The 16,354-nt window shown below is 36.7% G+C and overlaps 1 protein-coding gene across 3 annotated transcripts in view; it reads left to right on the top strand.

Annotated features, from left to right (window-relative positions):
- Nucleotides 1-1,847, top strand: part of LOC127633461 (protein quaking-B-like) — a 51,909-nt gene extending 50,062 nt beyond the window's left edge. For all 3 annotated transcript variants that reach the window (XR_007969214.1, XM_052112584.1, XM_052112583.1), the window contains one exon: nucleotides 886-1,847. Coding sequence is in view for 2 of the 3 variants with exons in the window: in XM_052112584.1 (XP_051968544.1) it covers nucleotides 886-908 (23 nt within the window). In the remaining variant the exon portion in view is untranslated. The remainder of the gene's footprint in view (nucleotides 1-885) is intronic.
- Nucleotides 1,848-16,354: the final 14,507 nt, after the last annotated feature.

Here is a 16,354-nt window from a genome sequence, read left to right as displayed (position 1 = left end):
ACAGGCAATTTGCTGAATTTGCATTAGTATCATTGTTTTATTAGCGTTCTGTATTTTTTGTAAATAGTCCAATTTTAAAGGCAATAAAATTTGAGTTAAAAAACAGAATTTTTGTATTGTGTAAACATCTTTCTGGTTAGACTGTCACTTTCTCTTCTTTTGGTTTTTCCTCAATCACATCTCTGTAACTACTCATGAATCCATATCATTATCACTAGCAGCTTTGTGGCTTTGAATTGAACCAGCACTCTAATGCTTAATAGCAGTCAGGATTGTTCCTCTATGTATTTGCATCACTTAATCCTGGATAGATATCCCTTTACGCCTTGCAGTCACCATCAGTTTTCCAAATACCCAAACTCAATTGACTGCTACTAACTATTAAGTGCTGTTAGTTTGATTTGTAATTACTCAGTAATTGATTTGCCTCTTTGCTTCTTTAACCATTTTTACCTGGGAGATGGGTTCTGGGGCAAAATCATGAGGTCTTCATGATTTTGCTGGGTTAACATTGTCCAGGGCTGTTCAACTCCGGCCCGGGAGAGTCGCTGTCCCCCAGAGTTTAGTTCCAACCCTTCTCATGATTGATTAGTTACATTTACCCCAGTGGGGCGATTAAAGTGCCCCGCAACACTTTAATTGTGATTAGGGTTGGGACTAAACTCTGCAAGACCTTGGCACTCCAGAACTGGATTTGAATTGTCCTGATGTAGATGTTGAGCAGTTTTGTCTTACAGTAGCTGTAATTAGTAATGTCATATTGTCATCCAACCGTCACTAGCTGGAACTAATCTCCTTCTCTATCTTTTTTCTTTTGTGTCCTTTTGTGTCTCTTTTTTTTATTTCCCCTCTTTGTCTGTCCATTTTTTATCTCTAACAACCCAGCCGCCACGGCAACTAACCAATGACCCTCTGAGCTCTCAACTCTTCATCCAATGATGACCTGACCATTGCCTGCCTGCTGACAAGTTCTCAGACTCTCGTCCTTCGCTTCTGTGATTTGGCGGCCTGCCGGCGAGCCCAGAAGCAGCTTTAATTCGCTTAACACAGTTGAGAAGCCGTGATGGCCCTAACGCTACCACCCGCAGGACAGAATCGCTCCGCTTGTCTGAGGACCTTCTTGGTCAGGTGACCTGTGCTACTCAGCCTGCATGGAAGTGTCAATGCAATAACACTGTCTGAGCAAAGTCCCACTATTAGCCTTTCACACACTAAACACACACATATTTGTATTGATTTCTAAAAATGAATGTTTGAGCATAATGTTCAAAAGGATAGATTCAAAAACGAAAACTTCTATCATCATTTACTCACCCTCATGTTGTTCCAAACCTGTATGGCTTTCTTCCATGGAACACGTCATATGGATTTGGAACAACATGAAGGAGAGTAAATGATGACTCATGATTCATTTTTGGGTGATTTTTCCCTTGAACTCTCTTAGTGTGTGCACTCACAGTCTCTTATAGTTCTCATGGCATCCTGACGAAATGGAAACAAAATAACACATTTGAGTAAATAGTTGGTGAAACCAGCTATTTAAAACTGACTTTTAGGTTGAGATGTCCATAAGGGATGTAAAAGCCATGCTTGCCTACCAGCGTTTTATTCAGAGAGCTGTTTAAATGCATCCAGACACATGAACAAGTGTACAAACGCTGAATATCAATTGAAATCTTTTTGATATGAGGGTGCTGCACAGGAAGTGAATATATATTTTTCCACAGGTGTTCATTTTTGTATTCAGAATCAGTGTTGTTAAATTGTGATGAACAAATCATGTTTATTTCTTTACAACGACAAAGAAATTTTAGAGACCAAAAGAGTGTCTTTTTTTTTTTTTTTTTTATCAAACAAAGAAGTGCCTTATTTAACATCATCATCAATTACAAACAAGTATGAATGTTCATATCAGGTATTTCTCTAAGTCCTGTTTATGATAATGAAAACAAGAGGTGTACAGAACTGCGTTGCAGGCTTTACACTACAGTTAAAACCCTCTTTTAAAGTCTATTTTATCATTTTTCTTTACGCATATTGGTTAATAGAGTTTACCCTGTCACACTACATTTTGACCCCTTTACACTAGCTAACTATTTGTTTGTTTGTTTATTATAATGTATGTGTACAAGCTCTCTAATATGTTAATAGACATGAACCCCCACAAAATTCTCATTACCATAAAGCAAAAACATATGTTGGTAAAACTGTAAAGTTTTTGGACATTGTGTATTATTTCTTGAACTTGAATTGTTTTGTGTTGCTATGTTATAGCAATTTCTCACTTTGTATTGCTATGTATCTCACTCTACTTATATCTCAAGAAACATTTATTCAATTAGGCAGGTTAAAAATGATAATGGTTTAGGATTAATTAGCACAGAACTAGTTTTACTTGTCATTACAGGTTGGACTCCTTATGAAGAATTTAATTGTACCAAAAGAGCATTTTTGTGATCTCACATGTCTCCATGCCTTTCTATGCAGATGATTTTCAGTTATTTTAATGTAACTGAATACATTTCCTTCAGTCGGTCTTCCAGTTAAAATATTGAACCATTTCAGAACAGAAGAACAAGGAGAATGAAAGTCTATTAACAAACTAGAATTACACTTTATTATTTGTTATCATAACTGAATTTTGTGGAAATGCATCTCCTTTTTAATAATATTGGTTTTAAGCAGAGCAAATGCAATAATGTTTAGATGTTTGAGGTTGATGCAGTTGCATATGTATTATATATATATATATATATATATATATATATATATTATTATTATATATTATTATTATTATTATTATTATTAACCTGGACATTGCTGAAGGACAAATTTGGCAAATAGTTTTAATAGATTACATTTGTTTTACATGGATCTCTCACTCAGTCAGTTTGACCTTGAACTGGAGTTGTTTGTTTGTGTTTCTTTTGCTTTTATTATTTGATTTTTATTCAGTATTACTAGAGACTGTGTGTCCATGTGTGTGAATATGTGTTCCATTGTGTTTACGGGTGATTGTTTGTGCGAGTGTTTAGTGTATATGCCTATGAACTGCAACTCTCCATTGTTAAGCTTTTATTATTAAAATGTTTACTTTTTTGGAAAGCCAAGCAGCTCCTTGCATTGGAAAATATACAGTCCTATTTATAACCATTGTAACATTTTATAATGTATTTTTCTATCATATTTTGTAAGTGAGAAATAACATTAAATTATGTTTCCATATTCAGTATGACCAGTATGCCTTATTACAAAAGTTGATATTTGAGACTCCAGATATTTGATTGTTTTTCATGATGATATAATTCTATAGGAAAATAAAAGGAACACCAGTTTAATTATAATTTAATGAACAATAGTTGGTCCCAACCTCACTCAGCGTAAGTGTTACAAAAGACATTATTATTTGTTGGGGTGTTTGGTTTGTCATTGCTTTGCCTATGTGCCTTCTTATGTCAATTGTAATCTATTAACCGTTTTAGTTATATAATTTGATTAATCTTTTCTTGCCTATTGTACTAACATTTTATGATTTCTATACATTAACCCCATCAATAATTCTATAGAACGGGAATTGTGTGAAATTTAGCAAAAGAGTGTTTTACTGACATTGAAATATGCTGGACTAAACTCTGTACTGAGAAGCAATAGTGGAATATTAAAATGATAGTTTTAAAAAGAAACTAACTTGGTCGCTCTTTCTCTTGTGCTTTATACATGTGACAGATCATTTTGCCTACTAATCTGATTCAGGTCTGCTATAGATAAAAGATGGCCTCTGTCCAAACTTCTCTTTAATGTTTAATTGATCACCCTGAACAAAGCTGCTTTTCACCTGAAAGTGACGAGAAGATTATATTGTAGGGAAAAAAGCCAAAGGAGAATTAAAATGTATGTTAGTGGTACAATTATTTGACTTGAAGAACACTTACATGTACACCAACTCACCTCTGTTTCACAGTCATATATTTCTGTCTTTCTTAACACTCTCTGTTGTATGTCCTCCTTTTGTATCATAGCCACATGTTGTATTTTGGAAAGGCTTATAGTCATTAAGAAAAGAGTATCCACTGTTCAAAGTAGCCTAATTGTCTTTTGAAAGAGGCCATTGAAAGCTAGAAATGTGCTTCCAGATTTCTTTTTAAAATGTTTGAAAAAAGGACAGAGGTCACAACAGTGCCACATTTATTAACTGGAATATTTTGCACAACAGCACAAAACATCTGAACTCCCTTAGTGTAGAGATAAAAATTTGGCACATAAGCTTTAAACTACTTCCACATTTGTGCATTGAATTTCCTGAGAGAAATATCTGAGGATTAAATCATGAAAACCTTTTGAGTTAAGGGCTCAGACTGAATCGACTAAAGGCTAGTTCACTCTAGCTTAAATGCTAAAAACACCAACTTCCTATGGTAATTGGGTTGCATCAATTTGTTACCCATCTGTTTGTTGGGGCAGTGTGACGATGACAGATATGTTTCCCGACTTTCTAAATCCAACAGCCAATGACAGAATGTTTGAACCATTCATAACAGTCATCTTTAACCCTACTGTTATGTTTGGGTCATTTTTGACCCGTTTAAGCGAAAAAACAATCTTAATCTTGCATTTAGTCAAAATGCTTTTTACATGATTTCCACAACAATTGATGTGATTGATCAATGAATATTACATATTTATGATATGTTTATATGTATGCAATGTCAGGGTGGCTGCTATGGCATTGCTAGTGTGTTGCTAGGGTATTACTAAATGGTTGCTAGATGGTTGCTTACTGTCCCAAATCAAACAAGACCATCCCCACGTCTCTATGACATCCATATCCCTACTTATGTGGGAACATTTTGAATGGGTCTATGGGATTTTACGCTAATTTTTCGTCTGCCGGGCAGACATTTATATTCAGAAATACATTAATTGTGGTTTAAATGAAAACCATAATTCTGTATTTGTCTCAAATACATCATTTTGTTTCAAAATATTATATACAGATGAAATGCTACTGTAAAAGCTTGTGTTCAGTGTGATAAACAAACCTATGTCAATACTCATGTTTATAATTAAAAGGAAGGTGTGCTCTGCAATATATCTACTGTACTCTACTGGGTCTTTTTTGACCCACACAGAAAAGTTGATAGGAATTTTCTCTTCTAAAACAAACACCTCTCTGTCTGAGTTTATTTTTAATGAGTTTATGTTGTTTGTGTAATGGTCTGTGCTTAGCCGATAAAGCTAATCAGACTCTATAGTTTGCGAAAGACCTCATTCAAGCTTTTGGTTTCTTTTAAAAAATAGATTCATATCCAAAGGAAGAGCAACAGAGCTGAATCTGTTACCGTCCAGTAGCGGATCTAGAGATTTTTTCCTGGGGTGGCAAAGGGGTGGCATGAGGTTTCAGGAGGGGGCCGTCACAGACTTTGAAGAGGACATTTACATTTTGATGCCCAAAAAATGGAAAAATGGACATGCATCAAGAGGGAAAAAAGTGAAACGGATGGAAAGAGGAGAGTGTGATTAATTTGCTCCCTCAGAAAGCCAACTGTTCATTAAACACCACACATTTAGTGTTAAATAGGTCCTGTCTGTCCCAAATTACTAGCTAGTATGTGAGGTAATACTTTGACTCTTTCCTTTTTTGTCCCGTCCTCTCTCCAGTTCTAACCTACAATTAAAAACTCAATTTCCTGTGTTGTTCAATGACTGATGCTCCCTCCAAACCCCTTAACTCTACAGTGCTTCTTACCTTATCAAAAAAGTGTACACACACACACACTACCCGAAGTAATGGAGCGTAATGCAACAGTGGCAATAGTTCAATTTGTGGTTTTAGCTGAGGGCCAAAGAGGAAAGATGAACTGGGTAAGTCCCTGTATATAGCCCAGAGAGAGAGAGAGAGTAAGAGGCTAAATATCATCTGTTGACTCACTCTCTCATACTCTGATTTCCACCTTTAGAATCTGCAATGTCCTGTTCAACCTTTAAGCCCACAAACTCAGGACTCAGTGTCCAAACTTAGCAAACAAAAATAGAATATTATGCTTCCCTCCTTCCTTCCTTCCTTGTAAATCTACTGATTTTATTGGGAGCCAGAGACCGTTGAGGGAAGACGAGGTGGACCTCTTGTAAAAAATGAATGGGAGAAATTGCAGTGGCTGTAGAAAAGGAAGTCCCGCCTTTCAGTTAAAAGAGCCAGTTACCTTTACAGCAATGCCTTAACTATTTGCTCTAGTATGGATATGAGCATTAACTGGACCAACCTGATAACCTGACAGCTAAAGAAGCTAAATGAAAAATGGGACCATACCATATTAGAATTATCAAAACTCAAAATATCATAATGGTGAAAGAATACTTGTTTTTTATTATTGATTCTAATTTTGCCATTGTTTAAAGGAAATGAATGCTCATCTATACTTTTTGCTTTGCATTATTGCATTGAAATATATAAAATATATGATATAATTAAAAATATGAAATACTATATTTAAGAAATAATAACAAATTGGGACCATATTCAAATTTCATAATAGATCAAGAATATTCATTTATGTTTTATTAATATAAATGTTTTCACTATTTATAAAAATTTGATGCACATTTATCCTATTTAGCTTTGTATAATTGAAATGCAATAAGAAGAAAATAATAATAAAATACTTGAAAATATTATTACAAATTATTAGAAACAATACAATATAATATAATAAAAATTGACCATATTTAAATTTTAACTTAACATTTCACAATGGTGCAAAAAAAATTAAATCCTTTCTTCTAATCTGTACTTTTAGCTTTCCGTAATACTGCAAAAAAATATCATATTAATAAAATAATAAATCATATAAAATTTTATACAAATATAATAAACAATTTTATAAAAATAAAAAAAATCAAATAACATTGTAATTGTATTGCAATAATAATAAAAAAAGATAATGATGTGATTTCATCAGTTCCTCTGAGTTCTGTTATACTGAGAGTGCAGGACTTCTAGGAAACAAACTATACTTGATCCTAAACAATGACCACAAAGAAATGTCCAGCATGAGGATACGGAGAGGGTGGGGAATGTCCTCCTAAAGGACACACAGAACAAATCTCAAGGAACACTTCCTGTCTGTTCTATTAAAAAACTGCTTCCACAGACACTTCCATCAGTGTTTATGTAAGAGAGGAAGTCATCACTGTTTACTTTGCTTGTGTAATTGTTTCTATTCATAGGGAAAGATCTGAGAAATATCAGTGAGATGCATCAGTGAGATGGTGATGGTTGCTGCACAATGAGGACACAGTAAATTAAGCAGGATGATACAACAGATGTTAACGCAAAGCAGATTCACACCGAAGGCCCCTGCTTCAAATGTGCTTCAAATTTGCAAATGTGTTGCATTAGTAAAAATGTACAGGAAGTGTCACTGACTTGCTTATTTATAGTCATTTTTATTTCATTTTAGGTATCAATTAAGGACATTTATCTAGGGTGATTTGAAACTTTCTATTCAAAGGAGACTTTAAAATGATAGCTCATCCCCAAAATAAAATTCTGTCATCATTTACATCATTCACCCTCATGTTGTTCGTATGACTTTCTTCTATGAAACACAAAAGAAGATGAAAAGAAGAATGACAGCTTCAGTCACTGTTATCTGAATTTACATTCATTGCTTTTTCTCTCTCCATACAATGAAATTGAATGGTGACTGAAGCAACATCTCATGCCATGTCCACGCTAATATGTTTTCATTTGAAACGCATCCTTTTCTCTACGTTTTGGCCTTCCGTCCACTCTGAGACGCCGTTTTGGTCAGATCAAATTTTGCTTTTTTTCCCCAAGTGAAACTGGCATTCTCGCATTGTAGTGTGGCCTGGGAAAACGAATATATCTGAAAACAATGTCCTATTTGTTGTCATGTGACGCAGTCATGTGATCCATTGAACCATGTGGCGCAACCAACATAGAAATGATGTTGTCGTGTGACGAAAATCATAAACATAGAAGCTCCGTTTAGACCCACAAGACTTTGTGGGAACATTTTAAAAACAAATTATAATTTTGGCATATCATTCAATATTTTAACATTTTAGTGAAGTCACATTTGGTTCAGGTCATTTGGTGCAACCATGAGAAAACTTATTATATTATTCTTGACTTCATGATATTTGTAAAAATATTTTTCACCTTAAAACAGCTGTGCATGACATTTTTAAAGTCATTAAATATATTTTTTGTACAAAATACTAGAAATATTTTTCAAACAATTTGTAAAAACAACATTAATTGTCATTAATCAACATTTGTTGATTACATGTCTACGAACTTGAAACCTTTATTACCTCAGACAACCTCATTTGTCAATGACCCTTTAATTAAAATTATGTGACGTGAGCCAAGGCAGTTTGAATATCAAAAATTTAATAATTTTTTTGATTCGTGCTTCATGATGTCTGTAACAGTATAAGGACGGGCAAGATGGAGGCGGGAACCAGCTGAACAGTCAACATAAAATGTAATGCTATAAATGAACTTTAAACAACATAAAACAAATGATGAAGCATGTGTGTCTCTCTCTCGAACTGGGGAAACCCCACTCATGACGCACTCCCCTCCCTTCCTGGAGGGGGGTTGTTGCCCTTCCGGCCGTACCTGCCAGCAGGTCTTCCCCGCCCAGTCCTCAACTGCTCTTCCGCCCTCTGGCAGATGACAGCTCACTCCTCCCCTGGCCCCTGGCGGACGGCAGCGGTTCCTCCGGTTCTGGGCGGCTGGCAGCGACCACTCTGTCCCCAGGCAGATGGCCGCGGCTGCTCCTTTGGCGGACGGCAGCGGCGAGGACTCTGCGACAGGGCATTCCTCCTTCCTCCCGGGTTTTGGCACCACAGTACCAGTATAAGGACGGGCAAGGAGGAGGCGGGAACAGGCTGAACAGTCAACCTAAAATTTTAGCTTAAAACAACATAAAACATAAACGAACAGACACACATGCAGCGCAGCCGAGTGCTTCTCTCTCTCAAACTGGCACCTCTGGCTCGTCTTTATCCCTCTCCTGGCTGATTAGCCCGATTCAGGGCCGGTAGTGTGACCTCACGGCCCAGCCCGGCCCGGCCCGGCCCCGCCCTCCTCCTCGTCACAATGTCATTACGAAACTATCAGTATTTGAGAATTTGAATTAATGAATAAATCTATTTCTATTTAAAACTCAAAGTTCATTGAAGCTTCAAAAAGTGAACAATGTCACCAGTACCATTCATCATAATTCACTTAAAGTTTGATCAAGCACGTGAGCAGATCTTTTTTTCAAGATATGTGATAACTGTTTTAACATAGATGTTATAATGTAAAAGTCACCCTTGCACAAACATTAAAGAATAATTTTGCTTATAATCTTTCAAATTAGATTAATAAGATAATAATCTTTCAATAAATCACATATGTTGGGGCTGAAATTAAAAGATGCTTCTCTGCTGTATGCCCATGTCCTCATCAGACCCCTTGTTAGTGCTCCACTCCTCTTCCTCTCATTCTGTGGGGTACCCCACCCTTCCTGCATGTTCTCGGGGGGATGGGGCCTTGGGTCTGGCTCAATTTCTGGGCCCCCGCCACACTGGCTCCTCAATGCTGGACAATGCCCAAACTGGTGGGAGAGGACAGCAAAACTTGGCAGAGCACAGTAGAGAACATTCACAGTCATGCCAAAATCCTAAAGCACTGTCAGAGTATAACACAGAGCTTGAAATGATAAGAGCTATGCCAAGGGGCAACTTTGGCCCTTGGATTTTACTTTGTATCAGGGATAAATCTGTCATAAATGTCAGCTGTGTTTTAACGAAAACAAATCCACATTAAGGCGGAGCTGTTGAGTTTGGGTGGATTTCAAGTTTTCAGGGATATTAAACAGGTGATTCTGTTTAACTCGTTCTTGTGTCGTTTATATGAACAAGCTAGCCAACACAGTGAAACGTTCATGTCCCTCCACAGCCTAGCAAGCACTGTCACTATTGACCTTTAATATGAAGGACAAGACATTTCTGTGTCATGTAATTGGAGAACTTTCTGTGTCATATATCACCCCAAAGTCAAAAGAAAAAAGATGATGTAATATTTATCAATTTGGACAGTAATGGAAATCAAATATTTTACTTATATTGTAATATTTGTAAAAATGCAATAGTAAGTATGCATCATAGTAGCATTTGTTGTAATAATAATAATGGTGCAGAGAGATCCAGCAGATGGAAATAACTTCAAAAAATCTGATAATATGTAGAAGGAATAACAACTTTAATTTGTAAAATGTAATATATGAAATAAAATCTAAATAAACATGAATATTGAATACATTTAACAATACAGAAATAAAATGTTTGATTATAAATGTTGAGTAAATAAATCTAAAGATATACCCAAGGACTAAGTCCTGGAACAAAACAAATAATACAGACTATTGTCTATGGAACTAAGTAAACAAGAAAAAGTCAAAGTATAGATCTGAGGCCTCAGAGTTGGAGTCAGATGCAGAGAGCAAAGAGAGATGAGTCTGCCAAACACAGATGTGTTAGGGTCTTTAAAACCCTTTGTGTACGTGCAAAAGCACTTCCTTTTAAAGAGCAAGAGTTCTGCGTGATTTTAGGCAATAACTCAGGGTGTTAGGTCAGAGCACTCTGACTTATTGAGGTGTGAAAACTGTGGATATGTCTAAAAGTCCAAAACAGACCCTGTTGTATGTTTGTTCTAGCTAGGTATCAAAAATGACTGAGCTCAGCAAGATGAGCAAAGCAATCGAGACATCTTGTGTCTGTCTCGACTGCACAAAATTTAGACGATAAAGAATAAAACCAGACTCTAAGGTCTATGACTCTGAGGTCTCTGGAGGTCATAGAGTTTGCACAAACTCTCATACAATGTTATATAAAGAGAATTACCTAATATTCCAACATATAATTGAGTACACTGATAGTATGAATGTATAGAAACACGACTCTGAGTGACTCATCACTGATGATATTATTGAATAAAGAAATGAGTACATGAACATGGATATTTGAATATGATTGCAGAACTGATTATAATAATCGATTTTAAATAAAATGTTGTACTGAATTTATAATGATTTTTGTTTTCTGGCAGCATTATTTTTATAACAATTGTTTTGCATAATGTTAATGCGAATATGAGTGGAAATGTGCTCAATTGTCAAGAAAATAATGTCAAAGATCAATGTCATGTTCTAAATCTTAATGGTCCAACAAAAAGCTTCATTTTCTTCATGCAAAATATACTGTAATTTCTTATGTTCTTCTTTTGATTTTGGGGTGAAATATGACCCGGATATTTATTTTTTAGGTTCCCCCAACAAAGTAGTGTGCGCAAGCTCACTGTGATTTCTTTGTACTGTTTGTGTCTTAAAGGTTCTATATGTATTATTTTTAGGGTATTAAATCATAAAATGTCCATAATATGTCATTAGATAATTAAGAAACATGCTAAGTTGAAATACTGGCTTCACCGATAACAATGCTACAGCCAGAATATTCGACTTTGAAGTTTCCATTCTGGGCTGGAATTTCTGTTTATGTTTTGGCCTGTGTAATCCCGCCCACTGCCCATTTCCCAATAGTTTTTCGACACCGCGGGGTTGAACAAGTTTGCAGGCAAACAACACTGCGTGCTGCAGCCATGGAAGCCAGTAAACGAACTGGCTCAGAGTCAGAGATAACAGATTCCACCCGACCTAAAAAGTCTCGCCATCCATCTAAAATCACCATGACCAGAGAAGTAGTAAAACAAGGATAAATACTGGAGATGCCTTTGGAAGATGGAGAAATCTTAAAGCCTAAAAATCCTTTAAAACGGATGCTGAATTAGCTAATTTGCATGTCAACATTCTGTCAACCCACATGAGCTTAGTGTCTGGGGCGGGGCAGACTACTCTCCAATACTTTGAATTTTGACTGCAGTACCCATTTCAAACGCTTGTTGTCAATCTTACATATAGCACCTTTAAATATATTTGGGATGAAGTGACCCTATTTTAAAATGTCACTCATGCATGCCTGCCCAAGAGGTCCTCGCTGCAGCCTGTAGCACGATGACGTAGCTGGATGGTCCAATACGTACTGGACGCTGTTACGCTTTGTTAAATTAAAACTGTTTCTATATGCGAGTCCTTCCATATATTTACATGATGTTTAGCCTTCCCCCCTGGCTGTTTTGTTTTTCTCTTTATATATATATTATTGTAGTTTTGACTGTACATTGACTTTGTTTGTTTGAATCTTAATAAAAAAAAATTAAAAAACGCTGTTACGCTTTGTTGTGGGGACTTATTTAAAGACTTCCCACCAGGCTATGTTGGAGATGGAAGGAAAGGAATCCTTCGTGCCTTTTACTCGACCAAAGACTTTGAAGGTTAATGCTCAGAAGACTGCTTCATCAGTGACGGCAATCACTATAGCCCAAAGGACAACTATTTATAAAAAGTAAATGGTCACTTTAATGACAAGCGCTTGATCTGACTGCTGTGATCAGTTGTTGTTTTTTTGTTTTGTTTTTAATGTACGTACATGTCCTGCAGACACTGAAATAAAAAATATACTTCTGGTTTAAAGTTAGGTTTAAAATCATGTGATTTAAAATGTTGTAAAATTAACTATCCAGAACGTATTGGACCATCCAGCTACGTCATCGTGCTACAGGCTGCAGCGAGGGGTCTGCCAGTCGGCCATAAGATATAATTATCTAATAGTGCTTTTATTTTTATTTCTGTTTTAAGCATGAATCTAAAAAAATAAAAAAATAAAAATATGTGCCATACTTGTTTTATCTTTATGAAAACAAAATTAAATAAAAAGCGTGATGGCTTTAAAGACTTCATCTAAACGTTTTCAGAGAACCTCTTTGAACCACCCACCCGCTCTTGTCCTTTCATCTCCTCACAAGTTTAAGGAACAGAGGCTCTGCACTCCTTTAACATTTCCATGGTTACCCTGTGGAGTTTTCTGTGTGTACTTAGCATTGTTCTTGAGTTTTGGCACAATAAAGTCTCAAAATAAGAGGCCAATGTAACGGATGAGGATACAACACAAGTGTGATAAAACAATATTCTAAGAGATTTATTCATCATGTCATCAAAGTCATTTCCCAGTGTGGCCATGATTCTCAGGCTGACGATCTCTGTTCTGTTGCCTCTGGTTCTCTTCAGGACTGTGGGCTGTCTATAGGATGCCTTCCACTAACTGTGAATGGTCTTTTTGTTGGGGAACAGTGAGCCATTTCTGCTCCCACAGAAAGCCCTGGGTAATCTAGTGTGGATGCCAGGAAGTCTGAGCTCACAGAATGACAACAATTGCTTCACCTAAAGGGGTGGAAAACAAAGGGGAAGAAGAAATTTTGCGATGGTGATAGAATTCTGATTCAATCTCTCTCCTACACTGCAAATTCATCTTATATCTCATGCAAGCTAGGAGGATAAGATCTTTATTGATTTAAACAACAATTTGTGATTTGATGCTAGCATTACAGGACATGGTTTATTTTGGCACACAATATAGTGTGAGGCAGATATTTCCTCTACAAAACTAAACAATCAGTTGAAAAAATAAAGATTTTTTTTTTTCAAGTGACTTCAGAAAACTTTGGAAATTAAAAAGAAAACAAAGAATTGTCATTGGTTGCCATCTAGTGGACAAGCTTCATCATCAGTCAGAATTTTAAGTAAGACTATAAAGGAGATGATGCTTCAGTGTGCTGAATAAACCGATTTTGTGAGGAAACAGCTTAATGATTTGAGCACCTGTCTGCTAATCTTCAAAATGCTTTACACAAACAAATCCATTTGGAATGAACTATGTGTGGAGTTTACTACAAAACAAATTGTTGTTTTATAAAAGAATTCGCCAACCAATTTGCGACAGGTAGTTGTCAGTTTACGGCTCTTCCCATTCATTTCATGTATATACACTCACCTAAAGGATTATTAGGAACACCTGTTCAATTTTTCATTAATGCAATTATCTAAATCAACCAATCACATGGCAGTTGCTTCAATGCATTTAGGGGTGTGGTCCTGGTCAAGACAATCTCCTGAACTCCAAACTGAATGTCAGAATGGGAAAGAAAGCGTGATTTAAGCAATTTTGAGCGTGGCATGGTTGTTGGTGCCACACGGGCCGGTCTTGAGTATTTCACAATCTGCTCAGTTACTGGGATTTTCATGCACAACCATTTCTAGGGTTTACAAAGAATGGTGTGAAAAGGGAAAAACATCCAGTATGCGGCAGTCCTGTGGGTGAAAATGCCTTGTTGATGCTAGAGGTTAGAGGAGAATGGGCCGACTGATTCAAGCTGATAGAAGAGCAACTTTGCCTGAAATAACCACTCGTTACAACCGAGGCATGCAGCAAAGCATTTGTGAAGCCACAACACGCACAACCTTGAGGCGGATGGGCTACAACAGCAGAAGACCCCACCGGGTACCACTCATCTCCACTACAAATAAGAAAAAGAGGCTACAATTTGCAAGAGCTCACCAAAATTGGACAGTTGAAGACTGGAAAAATGTTGCCTGGTCTGATGAGTCTCGATTTCTGTTGAGACATTCAGATGGTAGAGTCAGAATTTGGCGTAAACAGAATGAGAACATGGATCCATCATGCCTTGTTACCACTGTGCAGGCTGGTGGTGGTGGTGTAATGGTGTGGGGGATGTTTTCTTGGCACACTTTAGGCCCCTTAGTGCCAATTGGGCATTGTTTAAATGCCTCGGCCTACCTGAGCATTGTTTCTGACCATGTCCATCCCTTTATGGCCACCATGTACCCATCCTCTGATGGCTACTTCCAGCAGGATAATGCACCATGTCACAAAGCTCGAATCATTTCAAATTGGTTTCTTGAACATGACAATGAGTTCACTGTACTAAAATGGCCCCCACAGTCACCAGATCTCAACCCAATAGAGCATCTTTGGGATGTGGTGGAACGGGAGCTTTGTGCCCTGGATGTGCATCCCACAAATCTCCATCAACTGCAAGATGCTATCCTATCAATATGGGCCAACATTTCTAAAGAATAAGATAAGAAGTATAAACGGTCCTCTCTTGGGAATTTCCCATGGGTTCTTATAATATTATTTATATTATATAAAATGAGGTCTGTGTTAAACATTACTTAAAGATACTTGAACATTCATTCAACAAATTACACACAGTCATACCTCAAACTAACTAATACATTCCAAACTGTCTCTATAAAACATAATTTTCCCGAAAATCCAGTGGGAACTCATGGTTAGAAAATGCGAATTCTCTTCTGGGGTTTTGGACAACAACCCAAACAGATACATTAAAACATATACACCGATCAGCCACAACATTAAACCACCTGACTGATATTGTGTAGGTCCCTCGTGCCGTCAAAACAGCACCAACCCGATGTTATTCTGCTCACTACAATTGTACAAAGTGGTTGTCTGACTTCATCAGTTCGAACCAGTCTGGCCATTTTCTGTTGACCTCTCTCCTCAACAAGGCATTTCCATCTGCAGAACTGCCACTCATCTGATGTTATTTGTTTTTGGCACCATTCTGAGTAAATTCTAAAGACTGTTGTGCGTGAAAATCCCAGGGGATCCAGTTTCATTTCTATTGCCCACTCCTTAGCTTTCCATGTAAATCCTGATCCATTTGAATGTTTTCTCTCCCAACTTTCTTCAAATACTTTCCTTGCTAGATGTTCCTTATTATGGCCCTTTAGATTTATCCAATAAGGCATAGATAGTTTTTGACGCCGTATATTTAAAGGCATTTCTGACAACTCCAACTGCATTGCTGCTACTGGTGTTGTATTAGCAGCTACCTAAATGCATCTTAATGCTTTAGCTTGTATAACATCCAGTTTCAGTAACAACGATTCGGATGCAGACTAATAAACTATGTCTTGATTCTGTTCCAAATTTTCCTTTCTGCTTTTCTTGTATTTGTCATCTAGATTTTCAGTGCTGTTCTCCCTTCTCCTATTAATATAGGTATTTTGTTGGATCGATATACTCCAGTCATCTTCTTTAAAAAAAAAAAATCATACATCTCCCAGCTGCGTTTCTCTTCCTACTGAAGAGCTAAATGTTTGCCAGTATTTCCTTTTAGCCTGCTTGATAATTCTCCTCATCTGTGCTCTTTTCCTCTGATAGTTAATGAGGGATTCAGGGATTAAAGTCCTTCTCAGAACCCTAAAAGCTTAATTTCTCTGTTTAATAGCTTCAGAACATTCCTGACTCCACCATCAGACAACCTTCTTCATTCTGCTACTCTTTGTTTTAGGAATTGTCTCTTCTGCTGCATTAATTATAACATAAGTTAATT

The sequence above is a fragment of the Xyrauchen texanus genome, chromosome 40 (genome assembly GCF_025860055.1).
Source record: "Xyrauchen texanus isolate HMW12.3.18 chromosome 40, RBS_HiC_50CHRs, whole genome shotgun sequence".
Taxonomy (NCBI): Eukaryota; Metazoa; Chordata; class Actinopteri; order Cypriniformes; family Catostomidae; genus Xyrauchen; species Xyrauchen texanus.
The sequence above is the reverse complement of the archived record's forward strand: the minus strand, read 5'-3'. Positions and strand labels throughout refer to the sequence as shown.